The 16,346-nt window shown below is 43.1% G+C and overlaps 1 protein-coding gene across 16 annotated transcripts in view; it reads left to right on the forward strand.

The window, feature by feature from the left end:
* The first annotated feature begins 842 nt into the window (after positions 1 to 842).
* CADPS2 (calcium dependent secretion activator 2) overlaps positions 843 to 16,346 on the forward strand; it is a 577,723-nt gene continuing 562,219 nt past the window's right edge. For 11 of the 16 annotated variants that reach the window (XM_027539128.1, XM_027539122.1, XM_027539124.1 and 8 more), the window contains exon 1: positions 1,239 to 1,574. In XM_027539128.1, the coding sequence (XP_027394929.1) occupies positions 1,239 to 1,574 (336 nt within the window). Of the gene's footprint in view, positions 1,575 to 16,346 lie in introns of all 16 variants that reach the window. The other 5 variants (XM_027539120.1, XM_027539121.1, XM_027539127.1 and 2 more) reach the window with 5 other exon arrangements.

Genomic DNA, 16,346 nt, shown 5'->3' on the forward strand with positions numbered 1-16,346 from the left:
CGGATTAAGAACACCAGAAAAATCACAGAAAGAAATTCCTAGGTGGTTCTAACACCGGGACTGAGAAATCTGCGCAGTAAGACAGGCTTCGGGTGCTGCAACAAGACGCCCACTTGAGGCCGGAACCAACAGTGACCAAGTGTGTGCTTCCATGCGCTGCGGGCTCTTCCAAACGCTAACAGCCCTGGACACCCGGCGTGCGCCCAAATATTTACTAAATAAATGTCTACACTGCACAACTTGTCTTGAGTCAAATGCATCCCCACCCAGAAAATAATCAAGCTATGTGATTATTATAGAGCTGAATCAGACTGCCATTTCGCAAATACAAAACCGATCTTGCTCATGCATCTACAGGAATAAAGACGGTTTAAAAAGAAAGCCTCTCGCGTTTTGTTTTTGCTTTTCTTTTCAAGAACATTCCTCTGACTTTTACAATATGGACTTCACCATAGCATCGGACAGCAGCAGAGCAAGATAAAGTCTCTTCCCAACGTTATTTGGAGGTAAACGGCTCTGGCCGCACTTTTCCGCTCTGGGGTTCAATCCTAGGTATCAATTTCGGGTCGGAGACGCCCCTTATGGCCGTTCCCCTCACCTGGGGAGGTAGAAGGGGGCAGCTCTCCTGGCCCCCTGTCCGCCTGTGCCTCAGAAATCTTGCGGAAGAAAAGAAAGGTGGTGATGGTGAGGTCACGACCATCTAAAGATCCCGGGTCGGCGCACGCAGAACCACTAAGCTGAGCGCCTCTGTATCTTTGCGAACCGCCCGCCTGGCACCCAAGCATTCGGCCCGGGTCGCGGCGGCGGCGCGCGCACGCGCACTTCGCGGCCCCGCGCCCGCTCCTCAACATTCCATTCCACGTGTTGCTTGTTGTAGGCGCCACAGGTTCCCCACCTGCGCCGGGGCGCTCGGGCGGCCGCGCCTCGGCCGGCGGAGGTTGAGGAACCAAGAGGGCGGCGGGGCCACGGCCCGCTGAGCAGTTCACTAGGCGCTCGGGCTCACTCCCGGCGCTAACTCCGCCTATTTAATCCGGGCGGTCCCCGCCCGCCCCTTTCGCCCTGGTGGTAGGAAACACTCCTGGGTCCAACTCGACGTGTCCGGAAAGCCTCGGTCAGTTTCCCTTTCGTTCTGCCGCAGCAGCTGCCAGCCGCTCAGCTCGTGCAGACCCGCGGGCGCAGCCGCCGAGAGTGAGGCGCCTGGGGGGCCGCGGATCGCGCGGCAAGGCGTCCGGCGCACCATGCTGGACCCGTCTTCTAGCGAAGAGGAGTCGGACGAGGGGCTGGAAGAGGAGAGCCGCGATGTGCTGGTGGCGGCCGGCGGCTCGCAGCGAGCGCCGCCGGCCCCGGCTCGGGAAGGGCGGCGGGACGCGGCGGGGCGCGCAGGTGGAGGCGCGGCCAGACCCGTGAGCCCGAGCCCCTCGATGCTCAGCGAGGGGCGAGACGAACCTGAACGGCAGCTGGACGAGGAGCAGGAGCGGAGGATCCGTCTGCAGCTGTACGTTTTCGTCGTGAGGTGCATCGCGTACCCCTTCAATGCCAAGCAGCCCACCGATATGGCCCGGAGACAGCAGAAGGTGAGTTGCTTTCAGGACCCGGCGTTTCCAACCTCCACTTCTTCCTCCCTGGGCTTTTCTCCTGGTAGAACTCTGGGGCCCCTGCCCGCTGTCCTTCTGCAGGACACTGTGTTTTTGTTACTCTTGGAGGGCAAGGGAATCTTTGGGGGTGTGGGTGTGTGTGTGTGTGTGTGTGTGTGTGTGTCGAGGGGTACAGTTCTTCAGCCCGCCGGGTGTCGGGTTGCCGCGGACTCGCCTTCTCCCCCACGGTTGGCAGAAGCGGTCAGTTTGGCATCCATGGGGCTGATACCGGCCCGGCGGTGCGGCTGCTGCACCCGACGGGCTCGGCCCCGGCCGGATCCGGACGCAACTCCTATCAACTTTAATTTCAAAACACCGGTGGTGCATTCCTGTCCACTTAGTTCTGCTAGAGCAGGGCTTTACCCTGGATCTGAATGAATGCGGGATCTGAGCAAGAGGGAAGTCTTCTCTAAGGAGAAGGTGTAGAAATGTTCCCCAAAACAAACCTAACCTGACAAGTTTTCCTGTACTGCTGTACAACTAGGACATCAAATCCTAAGGCGGAATAGTGTGCAGCTTGGAGAGTGGCTGTGGGTTAGTAATTACTAGTCCCGGCAGGCCTTAATGAAACACGCTATTGATGAAAAATAGGATTGGTTTGTGACCACTTCAAAACAACGTACTACACACCCCGCCATTCCCAAAGAGGTAAGGCATTTGTTTCGGGTGAAATGCACGCCAACTTTAGTTTTGAAACAAGACCCCCAGGAGTCTAATTTTGTAGCAGACAAAAGTAATGACTCAAATTGCCCTAATTGGGTATATGTTTTTGATAGAAACTAAGAAACCCTCATTAACAGAATATGAACCTAGAGGTTCGCTGGAAATTTTCACCAGTCGCCTTAGTTTGGGACAGGATATGAAGACCCAGAGAGACTGTAATTTGCCCAGAGCATGCCTGGTCTCACAGAGATTTGTTTTCTGAAGCATTAACCTCAGAATGTGAGGCATTTCTTAGAAATTTGGAGCACTTCTGAATTGACTTGTGAAAAGCTATATTTCAGAGTAAATGCAGTCTCCCCATTACCCTTCACCCCCATTTACCCAGCTTCTCTAAAACAAGCCTAAACCAAGCAGCTGTCTTGAATCACTCTCTGGGTATGCTTATGGGATGATTCTGTACACCTGGAAGCTAATTACCCAGACCCTTCAGGTGCCTAACCCTCTAGGTAACTCAGTCACAGAATGCTAGAGCTGGAAAAAAACCTGGGATCCGGACAGGCCTCTCATTTTGGAGACATATTTGAGTAACATTTCCTATTCCCTAAACAATTGGCATGATCAGAGCCACCATTCCTGAGGTCAGTTTGGAGGCAGTGCCCCATGGAGTTCTTGGAGCCTTCCATTCTGCTCTCAGGTGAGTACCACACTGTTCTCTTTTGCCTGCATTGGGTTGCACTGCAGTCACTCACTGCCTCTCAGCTCTGTAGGTCAAGTGACTTTCAACTTCAGTACCTACTCTAAAATTATAACTAAATTTTGATGTATGTTGTTTAGTCATATTGAGTTTATGACTATCATCCAGTCTCCAGTACTTCCATTCATATTGCATTTAACCTTATTTTTGGTATTAAAGTATAAAAATAATGTGTAATGAAACAGAGACTATTCCTATCTGGAATATTATTACTGAAGATGCTTTTGCAAAAAGTCACTTGCTGATAGCTGATTCTTACTGTGCATACTTGTTGCATTTTGTTAGTAAAACAAACACTCCTTTGCTTGTTCAAATAGTACAGATTTCTCTGACTCCTCTTGTTTAAATAGAATGTTTTTCCAGAAATTATTTGAATTGGCAAACAGGTGCAGTCACAATACCGCTGAGGAAATAATTTTTTATAACATCATTCAGACGTCATCAAAAAGAATTACGAACAGCAGAAAAAGAAGCAGAACTCTGTTTGTGCTCTGTGCAAGAACACTTGGAAATTTGTTTCCCAGATATTGAGCATTGAATGCTGTCAGATGAAGTTTTGCAAAGTATTCTTATTTTTAAGGGGGAAGGCCCCGAAACAACTTAAGTGTTTTCCCTTATTCAACAAGCCCCACATTTTTTCTCTAAGCATGTTGCTTGCTGAAGGGAGCTGGAGTAATTCTTAGCAGTTGGGTTCCCTCCTAGGACAAAATGAAATGAGAATTTAACTATATTCCTGTGAATTTGATGCTCAAGCCAATAATTAATGCCCAAAACTTTGTCTTGAATTATACAGTTGGGTTATATAAAAGAAGTACCAGGATAATTGCAAAATCACTAATCCATTGTATATTTTTATTCTGTATCTTGAGGTAGTCAAACATCTAGTAAAAGGATATAATGGCTTAAATTGTTGTCATTGAAGTGCATATTGCTGCTTACTCCTCCTAACTTGAGAATTTAGAAACAGAAGTTGAGATCTGAAAGGGTCCTCATCTTTAAAAGAAGAAAACTAATCACAGGATGGTAGAAGCCTTATTCTGGCGGTCAAAGCTCTCTTGCTATTAGGTTGAGTGAGTTGGTTGAGTTTCTGTGAACCAGCTGAGCTGCAGTGATTTTTGTTTTCCTAGCTGGCTAAAATGGCCCACAAAGCTATCAAGAGGTTGTATCCATGAATTGAAAAATCGTAGTGGCATTAAACTCAGTTGACTTAAACATGGCTGTCTTTGCTTTTGGCTGGGAAGTTTCAGCTTAGAATAATAATGGTGGTTGGCTTATGCCAGTCTAACTTAGGACTTTACAGAAAATTCTGGAAGTGAGTGTATAGACATTGACGAAACTTTCACGAGGTGGTCACACTGCCTAAATGGTTTGCACATGATACAACTGTGAAGTAACAAGCAGCCAGTGGCAGAATGACTTCAGCTGTGGCTAATGCCTCAGTCTCTGCTTATTTACATAATCTTTGCTCTATCCGTTAACAGATAATGATGAACCTTGGATGATTCCAGATCATTGGTTAAATGTGGAATCAGTGTTCAAATTAGGAAACAATAACAGATAAAGCTATTACAGTTATTACTTAATAAAGGCAATTTGTCTTTGGACATCAATTTTTACTTCATAAAGGCAGGTTGTCTTTGGAAAACATTGAGACCCTAAAGGAAAAATACAGTCCATAGTTGTTAGAAGGTAGGGGAAAATCTGATGAATATAATGACTGCCATAGAAGAGGTTAAGCACATTCCTTAATTGGGGGCTTACAGATTGCAGGTCTCAATTTATAAGAAATTTCAGGTGTGTATGCGAAGTTTTGGTTGTCCACTCCATAGGTTTATAGTCAGTAAGTTGCTTTTTCATTATTAAATTTAGTGACAGATACTAAAGCCAACTACCTTAAACTAGAAATAATGAAGAGGGAATTTAAAAGATTAAAATGGTACCTGATAACTCTCCATGGGATTCATATACCCATGTTCTTTGCATTTTTATGTGTCCCTGTAATCTTACTAAACTCCTTAAACCTCCTTATGTAATCACTCCCACCACTTTGCATAATTTTCCACACTAATTAAGTTTGAGAAATGTATACAAATAGTGTGAAATCGCAGATGGTGGGGAAGTAATCTCCTTTGGTAAAACTGATCAAGGAGAGAGCATCACGGGGAAATAGTATTGGGTGGAGTGACACACGGTGGGTTCTTGCCTACATGTCTCACATGTGAGTGTCAGGCTGCAATAAGTGGCTGCTTTTAGCCCTCTTTGGAAATGGGAGTATTTTTGTGGCTGAAACAAAACAAAACCATTTCTCACTGCTTAGATGATATCCAAGCTCGGGGAAAGAGCCAATTTTATGGGAAAAAAAAAAAAAGCTAGATTTATAAACTCCAGGAATCACATACCTTACGCTAGACGTCATTGTGCCTTAGTGCTGTGTTGTGCCATCTGCAAGACCTAAGATACGACTGAGGCCTGGGGTATAAGAATCTAGTAAACGCTTGTTGGATACATGAAGTATCAGGTTTAGTCCATGTTTCAAAGACCTAGTGAGGTGTGTGGGCTTAGTCATTGCCGACTCTTTCCGACCCCATGGGCTATAGCCTGCCTGGCTCCTGTGTCCTTGAAAATTTCCAAGCAAGAATACTGGAGTGGGTTTCCATTTTCTTCCTCTAGGGGATCTTCCTGATCCAGGGATTAAACTCCAGTCTCTTGCATCTCTCGCTTTGGCAGACAGATTCTTTATCACTGAGGCCCCTGGGAAACCCCTCAGTGAGGTATAGGGTGGCAGAAAGAATATAGAGGGAAAGAGTCGACTTCTCTTCTTGGAAATTAATCTTCCTAAACATGTTTTGAGATCTCTTGGACTCACCCCACCCTCCATAGTGCCCTGACCAGGGACTGAACCCAGGCCCCCTGCATTGGGAGCATGGAGTCTTTAGCCATTGGACCACCAGGAGAGTTACCCCACCGTCTCTAAGGAAAGCCATGAAAATGATAATACCTGCTGCTGTATAACTAATGACTTCACAGGGGTTTTCCCAATGCCACTACCAAATCCAGGGGGACAGGCAGTGTGGAAGCCCCATGAGGTGCCTTTCTTGCTTGCAGGGTTCCAGGAGATACGGTGATAGTCTAAAAAGCCCAGCCTCTCAGGGAATTGGGATAATTCATGCTTTACTACTCAGGCTTTGGTTCTTTATGGGGCAAACACAGAAGGGATGGGTTATGTTGTTTTTGCTGCTTTTAATAATAGGGAGTACATTGTCCTATGGGGAGTAAGTAGGAAACCACACATTAAAGTGAAACCTTGGACTGGACTTACACAGTATCTCAGAGAAGAAAGTGCCACTGGTTTCAAGTGATTCATCTGTCCCTCCAGAGGGTATCTTGGGACCGCAGCACTTAATTTGGTGGAATGAGTTGTGCTAATGAGAACTCAAATGGATTGAGTGATGTTGGAGTTTGCTTCGTTCAAAAATGAAATCAGCAGTAATCTCTGATATACATTGACTGCATATAAAGTGAAATAAAATATTGTGTGTGTCCCCTCTTCAGTTTTAAATGGAAGCAGTTTCCTCAATTTCTACACTCACAAGATAAATAGCATAGTTTGTAAAGTCATTAAAGACCTTCAAAACAGAATTAAGGCCAGTTGCCAGGTTATTAAGTATGGGAATTATGAATGGAAAATCCCATCAGTTATAATTTTCTATGAGACAAGCCTCTTGAGTTATTGTGCTGCTTTTTATGCATTTCAAATTAGGCCTGTTTTGGGAAAGAGGGTGGGTCTCATTGTCATGTGTTACTGCCATTTCAGTTTTTAGCCTAGGGAAAAAAAACCTAATAATATCATTAGATGATATAGTCCCAAGGTTTTAAGAGTATTCAAAAATCAAATCATGAAACTGTCCCAAATCTATAACATTTTTTTAGGACCAGTATTTAAGTGACTTATATATTTTGATATGATTTCCTTGTTGTTGTTGTTCAGTCATGTCTGACTCTTTGCAGCCCCATGGACTGCATCATGCCAGCCTTCCATGTCCTTCACCATTGCCTGGAGCTTGCTCAAACCCATGTCCATTGACTCAATGGTAACATCCAACTATCATGTCCTCTGTTGTCCCTGTCTCCTGCCTTCAATCTTTCCCAGCATCAGGGTCTTTTCCAATGAGTTGGCCATTTGCGTCAGGTGGCCAAAGTATCAAAGCTTCAGCATCAGTCCTTCTAATGAATATTCAGGATTAATTTCCTTTAGGATTGACTGGTTTGATCTCCTTGTGGTCCAAGGGACTCTCAAGAGTCTTCTTCAACACCGCAACTCAAAAGCATCAATTCTTTGGCGTTCAGCCCTCTTTATGGAAAGGCAGAAAGATACAATTTCCTTTCTTTACAAAAACAAAAAAGCAAAACTTGGGATTCTTCTCCTTAGCTGCATGCTAGAATCATCTGGAGAGCTTTTTAAACAATCCTGTTATTCAGATTGTACTGCAGACTAATTGAATCCGTCTCTGGGGTTATAGTCATAAAGCTTTCTGGGTGCTTCCAAGGTACCATCAGACATGAGATGCCCTGTTTTAAAGGGAAACTACAGGGAAATGACTTACAGCTTGTGTCTGTGTCACCTGGGCAAGGTGAAGGTATTTGCAGTAATGAGTTAGATTGCTCAGTAATTAAACCCATATTACACATGAAGGAAAAGGTAATAGGGATGCTCTAAGCAAGGAACAAAAAACATCAGTATTTTAGACTTTACTGAATCAATAGTGGGAGGGCAGTGCATATTTGGACTTTTAAAAGGTCTTTAATATGATGAAATGCTGTAGACCATTAAACTGCATTAACAGTTGTATAATTTATTTATTACAAAACTATGGATAGATTGCTAGGTTCGCAACAGAAAATACAGCAGGGTAAACCTGAGTGTTTTTTTTATTAAAAAATGAACTGGAAAACATAATATAGTGAAACCTTAAGTTGGAGTTGACACTGAGCAATGACTAACTGCTTCCCAGTTGGCTCACTGGGATAGAACCCACCTTCCAATGCAGGAGACACAAGAGATGCAGGTAAGATCGCTGGGTCAGGAAGATTCCCTGGAGTGGGAAATGGCAACCCACTCCAGTATTCTTGCCTGGAAAATTCTATGGACAGAGGAAGGCCACAATCCATGGGGTTGCAAAGAGTTGGACATGACTGAGCAACTGAGCATGAATGCCTGAGTGAATTTCACAACAATTTCCTCCTAGGAGATCATTGCTGCTGCCGCTGAGTCACTTCAGTCCTGTCCGACTCTGTGTGACCCCATAGACGGCAGCCCACCAGGCTCCCCCGTCCCTGGAATTCTCCAGGCAAGAACACTGGAGTGGGTTGCCATTTCCTTCTCCAATGCATGAAAGTGAAAAGTGAAAGTGAAGTCACTCAGTCATGTCTGACCCTCAGCGACCCCATGGACTGCAGCCTACCAGGCTCCTCCATCCATGGGACTCTCCATTAGTGGGTGGCATTTTTCTTCAGTGTGTGTACTAAGAATGTATATGGGTTTTTCAAAAAGTAAACTTCAGGAGACATTCTCAAGTAATTGTTTTAAGTGAAGTAATTACAAACTAAGGACTTAGCTGAGAGTGTCTTTATTTATGTACTCTTTTTCCAAACTATAACATTAGGTGGACAGGTAAGGAAAACCTCCATTTTCCTCACACTGTGTAACTTAAGTCTTTGGTTTGCATTTGGGAGCCTTTGACTTTGTAGAGCATCATTGATGCTTTGCTTTGCTTCTTGAGATTTTATCACATCACTTTGTAAACTTTATGGTTTGAATACTTTCATTTTATAACCTCCAAGTTAGTAATACATTTTTATGATGAGAATGTTACTGGGGCAAAGGGTATGAATAATTAAAAGGCTATCTTTCTCAATCTGATAGCTGAGATGATACTTAATTTGCTCATTTCTGATTGCTTGGGGGGTGATGAATGTATATGATCTGATATCCTTTTCCCACTTTTCTATTGAGATCATGGTTTTACTTATTAATGTGTCCCCTTCATCAGTATGTTGAAGATAGTGTTCCTTTGGGGAGACTGTTTATGTAGTCTGCCTTTCATTTTGTTTTTAGATATAGTTCAATTGATCTTTAAGTTTCTTAAAAACTTATTTCTCATTTATGTTCTTAGATAATCAATTTCCCATTTTGAATTAAAGTTTGAATCAAGGAGTTGACTTTGCTTTTTTCCCCAAACAGCTCAGCTATTCTTGAAGCCTAACTTTTGATTAAGCTTTATTTTCATTACTGAGGTGTTCAGTTCAGTCACTCATTTGTGTCCAACTCTTTGTGACACCATGGACTGCAGCACGCCAGGCTTCCCTGTCCATCACCAACTCCCAGAGCTTGCTCAAACTCGTGTCCATCTAGTTGGTTATGCCATCCAACCATCTCATCCTCTGTTGTCCCCTTCTCCTCCTGCCTTCAATTTTTCTAGCATTAGGGTCTTTTCAAATGAGTCAGTTCTTTGCATCAGGTGGCCAAAGTATTGGAGTCTCATCTTCAGCATCAGTCCTTCCAGTGAACACCCAGGACTGATCTCCTTTAGGATGGACTGGTTGGATCTCCTTGCAGTCCAAGGGACTCTCAAGAGTCTTCTCCAATACCACAGTTCAAAAGCATCAATTCTTCAGCAATCAGCTTTCTTTATAGTCCAACTCTCACATCCATACATGACTACTGAAAAAAACCATAGCTTTGACTAGATGGATCTTTGTTGGCAAAGTAATGTCTCTGGTTTTTAATATGCTGTCTAGATTGATCATAGCTTTTCTTCTAAGGATATTTCTAATTTTATTATGCTGTCAGTGTGGCTCACTGAGCTATTTCACTATATCTAACTAGTATTTTTACATTACAAATTTGTATATATATAGTCTGACTTTAAGATGTAAAGTTTTATATCTAAATCAGCATTATTGTAGTAACCCTTCCTATCTGGTCATCTTTGCAGTAACTGAATTATCCTATAATTATGTGGACAGCTGACCCTTGAACAACATGGGTTTGAACTGCACAGGCCCCATCTGTACACAGTTTTTTCAGTAGTAAATACTACTGTACTACCTGATTTACCATTGGCCTATGCAGAACCTCGGATATGGAGGAATGGAGAGTTGGAGTGCTGGCTATAATAATGTGCTGATTTTCAACTGTGCCAAGGGTCAGTGCCCCTAAGCCCAGCATTGTTCCAGGGTTGACTGTATTTTCAATTTATCTTGCATTTCTAGAAGTATTCATGAATTTTAATGTTGGATTCTTTATATACTTAGGAATTTTTATACTATTACCAGTGAAAAGTAACTCCCTTTGATTCATAGTGTGTTGAGTAAAATTTCTATTCAATGTTTTATCCAATTTTAGCATTGAAACAACTTTCTTTTGAAGAGTTTATCAGGTATATTGTAGGTATCCTTAATACATACACATCCGCACTCATACATTGACCTATATATACTTTAAGCATTTGTATACACATTATTTGCATATGTATGTATATATGTGGGCTTCCCTGGTGGCTAAGTCAGTAAAGAACCTGACTGCAATGCGGGAGACCTGGGTTCGATTCCTGGGTTGGGAAGATCCCCTGGAGGAGGGCATGGCACCTCACTCCAGTATTTTTGCCTGAAGAATCCCTGTGGACAGAGGAGCCTGGCGGGGTACAGTCCACGGTGTTGCAAAGAGTTGGACACGACTGAGCGACTAAATAAATGGACACACACATGTATGTATGTACACGTTTTGAGGTTATTTTGTATTAAAAATTATTACAATTTTTACCTAGTCTTTGCTTTTTATAAAAATGTTTTAAACATTTTTCGTCATTGCCACTATGATATATTTAATCTAATTTTCTATTTTTAATGTTTTGTTTCCTTTGCCTTTTATTTTGTCTTTGCTGTGTGGCATTTCAGCTCTCCTATTCTGGAGTTAAGGACAGGTAGAGTGACATGATATAAATCTTTTTTTGTCTTCCTCATGGGCTTCTCTAGTGGCTCAACTGCTATAGAATCCGCCTGCAGTGTGAGACCTGGGTTCAATCCCTGGATTGGGAAGATCCCCTGGAGAAGGGAAAGGCTACTCCACTCCAGTATCCTGGCCTGGAGAATTCCATGGACTATATAGTCCATAGCGTCGCAAAGAGTTGGACATGAGCAACTTTGCCTTCCTTATGGTTGTGCTTAATGTTTTGATTCACTGGGCAGAGCACGCTTGTTTTAAGAGGCTCTGTCTCCAGTTTTCTTCATGGATTTTGAAGCTAGTGGACATTCCTCTGAAAATCAGGCTTTCATTTTATATTTAGTCTGCAGTGTTTTTACAAATTTTATGGATCTGTATATTTCATTGGAAGATGGGAAAAATTAAATTCTGCCATGAAACCTGTATTCTTACTATTTTAACAAATTTAGGGAAATATATTCCAAATCTTATTTAAGGAGATGAGAATGTTGTTTTGGTTCTCTAGAAAAATGCCTAAGACTAAAATGCTACTGTAGTCAAAAGGCTTACAAAATATTGAATGTCATCAAGAGCAGTTCTGAAATATAACAGGATGAATCTAACCTATATTTGTGAGCTCTGGTTTCCTTAACCAGAAGGATTGCGTATGTTGTTGGGCAGTGGTTAAGTAAGGAGACTGAGATAAAGCACATTCTTGTTATTCCATCTCGGCTTCACCCATGGTCATGCTGCTTTTACATATTAGAACAACACACCTAAAATGACAGAAGGGGAGGATGAACTGTCTAATTATGAAAAATTTGTGATTTGAGTGTAAAATCCCATAAGAATTTCGAGAGTTTGATCACCACGTCCTAGAATCCTAGGCTTTCAATTTTATTTTTCCCTTTTATTTCCTTACACATATGTGAGACAAGTGATGGAGGATGTATGGTTTAATCCAATATACATCTAATCGGTGAGGTGTGGAATCTGTGGTCCTTCAAATAAGTAGAGATCAAAGGACAGTCATTTGGAGCTCAGGGGAAAGATTTGGTTTCAAAAGGTAAACTTGAAAACTGTCCTGTGGATAATAATTGAAGTCATGGGCACGGCTGTGGCCAAAATAGAATCCAGTAAAGAGGTTTTAATGACTTAGTCTTAAAGAACTTCAGGATTTAAAAGATAGGAGGGAAAATTGAATTGGCAAAGGAAATGAAGAAGGAACAGCCAGGTCTATAAGAAAGTTAGGATGACCTTTGTCACAGAAACTAAGAAGAGCTATTTCAATAGAAAGAGGTAGGAAACGATGTCGGGTGTTCAGAGGTCAAGTGTAATAAGATAGGGATTGAAAATGTTAATATAATTTGGCTAAATTAAATGGAGATGACTGCAGTATTGCAACTCAGAAGCTGAATTTCACAGCCCAGTTTCTCAAATGTTGATTTCTAAACTATAGTTTGTATGCTGAATTCACATCTGATGAACAGCTTGAGTGGTAACACAGTGACTTTGCCACACAAAAGGTTCAGTGTTTGCATAGACTGTTTTGTGCGGGACACTGTACAAATATAAATGTGTACATGTACATGCATATGTATTTGTGCTTTTGTTTGATAGAAGTGAAATGAAAATTATTAGTGATAAACCTAGATTTCAAATATGGAACAGTTGAGACAGATCACGAAATATGCTGCAACTAGTAAATCTTTGACATCAGTTGGGTACTTAAGTTTAGCTGTCCATCTGTTTTGAATGAAATGATCTCAGAATTTGTGCAAAGGCTGGAATGTGTAGAAAGTGGGATAAAGGACTTCCATGGTGGTCCAGGGTTAGGATTTTGAACTCCAAATGCAGGAGGCCCAGGTTTGATCCCTGTTCAATGGACTGGATCCCACATGGCACAACTAAGACCTGGCACAGCCAAATACATAGGTAAAAAGTAGGATGAAATCAGGCTGGTAATAGTTTTTAGCCTGACGGTAATTTATCTCTCCCCTGTTGTCCCCTTCCTCTTTCTTTTACTTTCCCACTTCCGGTGTCTGTCATGTTTATGGGAACCTTGTCTGAGAGGAGTGGGGTTCAGCCTTTCCTCATCCTCTAAATTGCTGTCTCCTTATCTGTAAAATGAGGCTTCCCTGGTGGCTCAGTCGGTAAAGAGTCTGCCTGCAATGCTGGAGACCTGCTTTCAATCCCTGGGTGGGGAAGATCCTCTGGAGAAGGAAATGCCAACCCACTGCAGTATTCTTGCCTGGAGAATTCCATGGACAGAGGAGCCTGGCGGGCTACAGTCCTTGGGGTCACAAAGAGCTGGACACGACTGAGTGACTAACACTATCTGTAAAATGAGTCATACTCGCTCAGTAAGATGCTGTGAAGATTACATAAAATTTCTGAAAAGTCCTTAGCACATTACCTGGTGTGGAGTAGATCTGCAGAGTTTCCTTTCTTGTAATTTTCATTTAGTAAGGAATTTTCATTCTGTAAAGTGTATTTCATTTAGCTGTCAAATACCGAGGCTATGTTTGAACAGATACTATATGCTAGGCCCAAATTTAGGCATTGAGAGTACAGGTGTAGACAGGACAGCTCCCATGAGACTTGTATTATAGTAGAGGAGACAGATCATTAACATGTGTATGTTCATATTAAGGGATATTGACTGTGGGGAGGGATGGAGGCATTGGCAACTATTTTGGGTAGGGTGGGCAGGGAGTGCCTCTAAGGAGCCAACAGTGGTTGAGCAGCACTTGAATGAAGTGAAGGACTGAGCCACTTTATGATGGGGGCGTAGAGGGGAGAAGGACATCCAGATGGCATTCACAGCAAGTGCAAACAGCCTTGCAGGGGAATAAACCTGTCTTATGAAGACCAGCTTGAGGTCTAGGGTGGCTAAGGTGGAACTGAGAGAGGGCGAGTAGGAAGTGATGAGTCTGGAGAAGTTGGCATGTGTCAGCTTGTGTACGTTCTTTTAGGCCAGTGGTCCCCAACCTCTTTGGCACCAGGAACCGATTTCGTGGAAGACAGATTTTTGGGAGTGGGTTGGGGGAATGGTTTCAGGATGATTCAGGCGCCTTGCCTTTATTGTGCACTTTAGAATGCTGTCGCTGATCTGACAAGAGGTACTCTTCCATGGCCTGGAGGTTGGGGAGCCCTGCTTGGGCCATGGTAAGGTCAAGAATTTAAGTGAGGTGTGAAGCTGTTGAGTACTGAGCAGGTTCAACAAGTGATCTGATTCACATTCTAAAACAGTCTATATCTGAGAATAACCAGTGCCACTGCCTTGCACAGTTCCAGGGATCATCCTTTATGCAGAATTTAAGACCATGCCTCGAGGTCGTCCAGCCTTGAGAACAGACTGTCAAGGCAAGAGTGGAGGTCTGGCAGTGGTTCCAGTTTGAAGAAGGTGGTAGCCTAAAGGGGAGTAGAAGATATCAGTAGTATTTGCTCACCATTTTTTAAGTTTATGATTATATTAAAATGGACAATATGGAAGTAGTGTTATTTTGAAAATTATAAGGTGTTGTATCTGTTTAAGTAAATTTGTTCATGTGGTTAAAAATCCAAGCCTTTCAAAACTTACAATAAAAAGCAGCCTCCTTTCCCACTCTTCCCCAACCCCAGTTACAGTCTCCATGGGCACCCTTTGACTCTTCACTCTGATGTTTTTAATTCTTCTGGTGCATCCTTTTATACATTGGATTAAGATGTACAAACCACTTTTTCCTCCTCCAGCCTCCTAAAATGTCAGCCATTACTTTCTGTAGAAGGGAGGAGAGGAAGTCGGAGAGGTCAAGCTCACCTGCAAGCACCTGGCTCACTTGCTTCTAGTTGGGATGTGGTTATTTACCATTATTGGTTTCTGATAGTTGACCCCAGTAAGTCCACAGACGTCTTAGCTAGGTGCATGGCTACCTTTTCTCATGTTGTTCTTTTTTTTGGCTAACCGTGGGATTGAGCATGATTATCTGCAGAGAGTGCTGGACAAGAACCCAGCCCAGGGGAATGTTGACTTTATTTCTCACACATGAGAACAGGACTGGGTCCCATGAGACCATAGGTCTTCAGGAGAAATTACACAGGCAGTGTCTTTGTCCTTACAAGAATTCAGAAAGTCAGGCCATGAGTAGCTGAGATTTGCTGAGAAGAGCAGACACTGAGTCTTGGCAGACTGGAAGCAAGTATGTGGCAGACAGATTGTTGCCAGGAATAGTTAGGGTTGTCAATGGCCATCAGGAGAACAAGCAGGGAATCCCCCTGTGGTCCAGTTGTTAGATGCGATGTGCCACTTTGATTGCTGTGCCAAGGTTCCATTCCTGGTTGGGAAACTAAGATCCCACAAGCTGAGAGATGCAGCCAAATGGTTAAAAAAAAAAAAAAAAAAAGAAAGTGGGGCGGGGGCGGTCTTTTCTCTGTACCGGCTTCTGGTGGCTGGATAGAGCCAGAAGACTAAGTTCAGGCAAGTGCGGTAAGAATAGAGGTGACCTCTGCAAACCTTCTGGGCCTTTCCCAGAAGAGGGACACATCCTCCCTTTTTCCCACAGGCTGGAATCCCCAAGTCAGCCCCTCGATCAGCCATGTGGATGAGGAGGACATAATTGCTACTTGTTGAGAATCGCAGAGCATCATGTCTGGGGAAACTGGGGCCCTCATAACTTTGCAAGGAAGAGCTGCCACATGCTCAGATCTCAGAGAAACAAACTTCTGTCATGTTTGTGCTAATTTTAGGTGACTTGATTTTGGTTATAGTCTCTGCAGCAGAGGATGAGATGGTTAGATGGCATCATGGATTCAATGGACATGACTTAGAGCAAACTCTGGGAGATAGTGGAGGACAGAGAAGCCTGGCAGGCCACAGTCCCTGGGGTCACAAAGAGTCAGATATGACTTGGCAAGTGAACAGCAGCAACAAATAATCTCCGTTGTATCCATATCATATCTACAATTAGCCTTTTTAATTTATGTAATATACTCATCCCTCTATTTCTCAGTTTTCCATCTATAGCCTTTATAGCTGTACTGTTCCTGCTGTTAGTGTTAATTACTTGCTGTTCATTTCCTCCTCTTTGCTACACTTCTAACCTAGCTTCCCTGGAAACCTTTGTGGCCATGTCACAAGGTTCTGGGGTAGGAGACAGGAGATAATGCTCTTGTGGCTGAGGAAAACACTAAGGGAATTCGAGATGTGGGGTAAGGCACACTTGATTCTGAAACCGTTGCCAGCAGCACCAGCATCCAGACTTTTTCTGTAAGGAAAATAACCTACCCAGGTTGCTAATCTTATTTCACATTTTGTAAGAATCATTAAGTTCTC

The sequence above is a fragment of the Bos indicus x Bos taurus genome, chromosome 4, assembly GCF_003369695.1.
Source record: "Bos indicus x Bos taurus breed Angus x Brahman F1 hybrid chromosome 4, Bos_hybrid_MaternalHap_v2.0, whole genome shotgun sequence".
Lineage (NCBI taxonomy): Eukaryota > Metazoa > Chordata > Mammalia > Artiodactyla > Bovidae > Bos > Bos indicus x Bos taurus.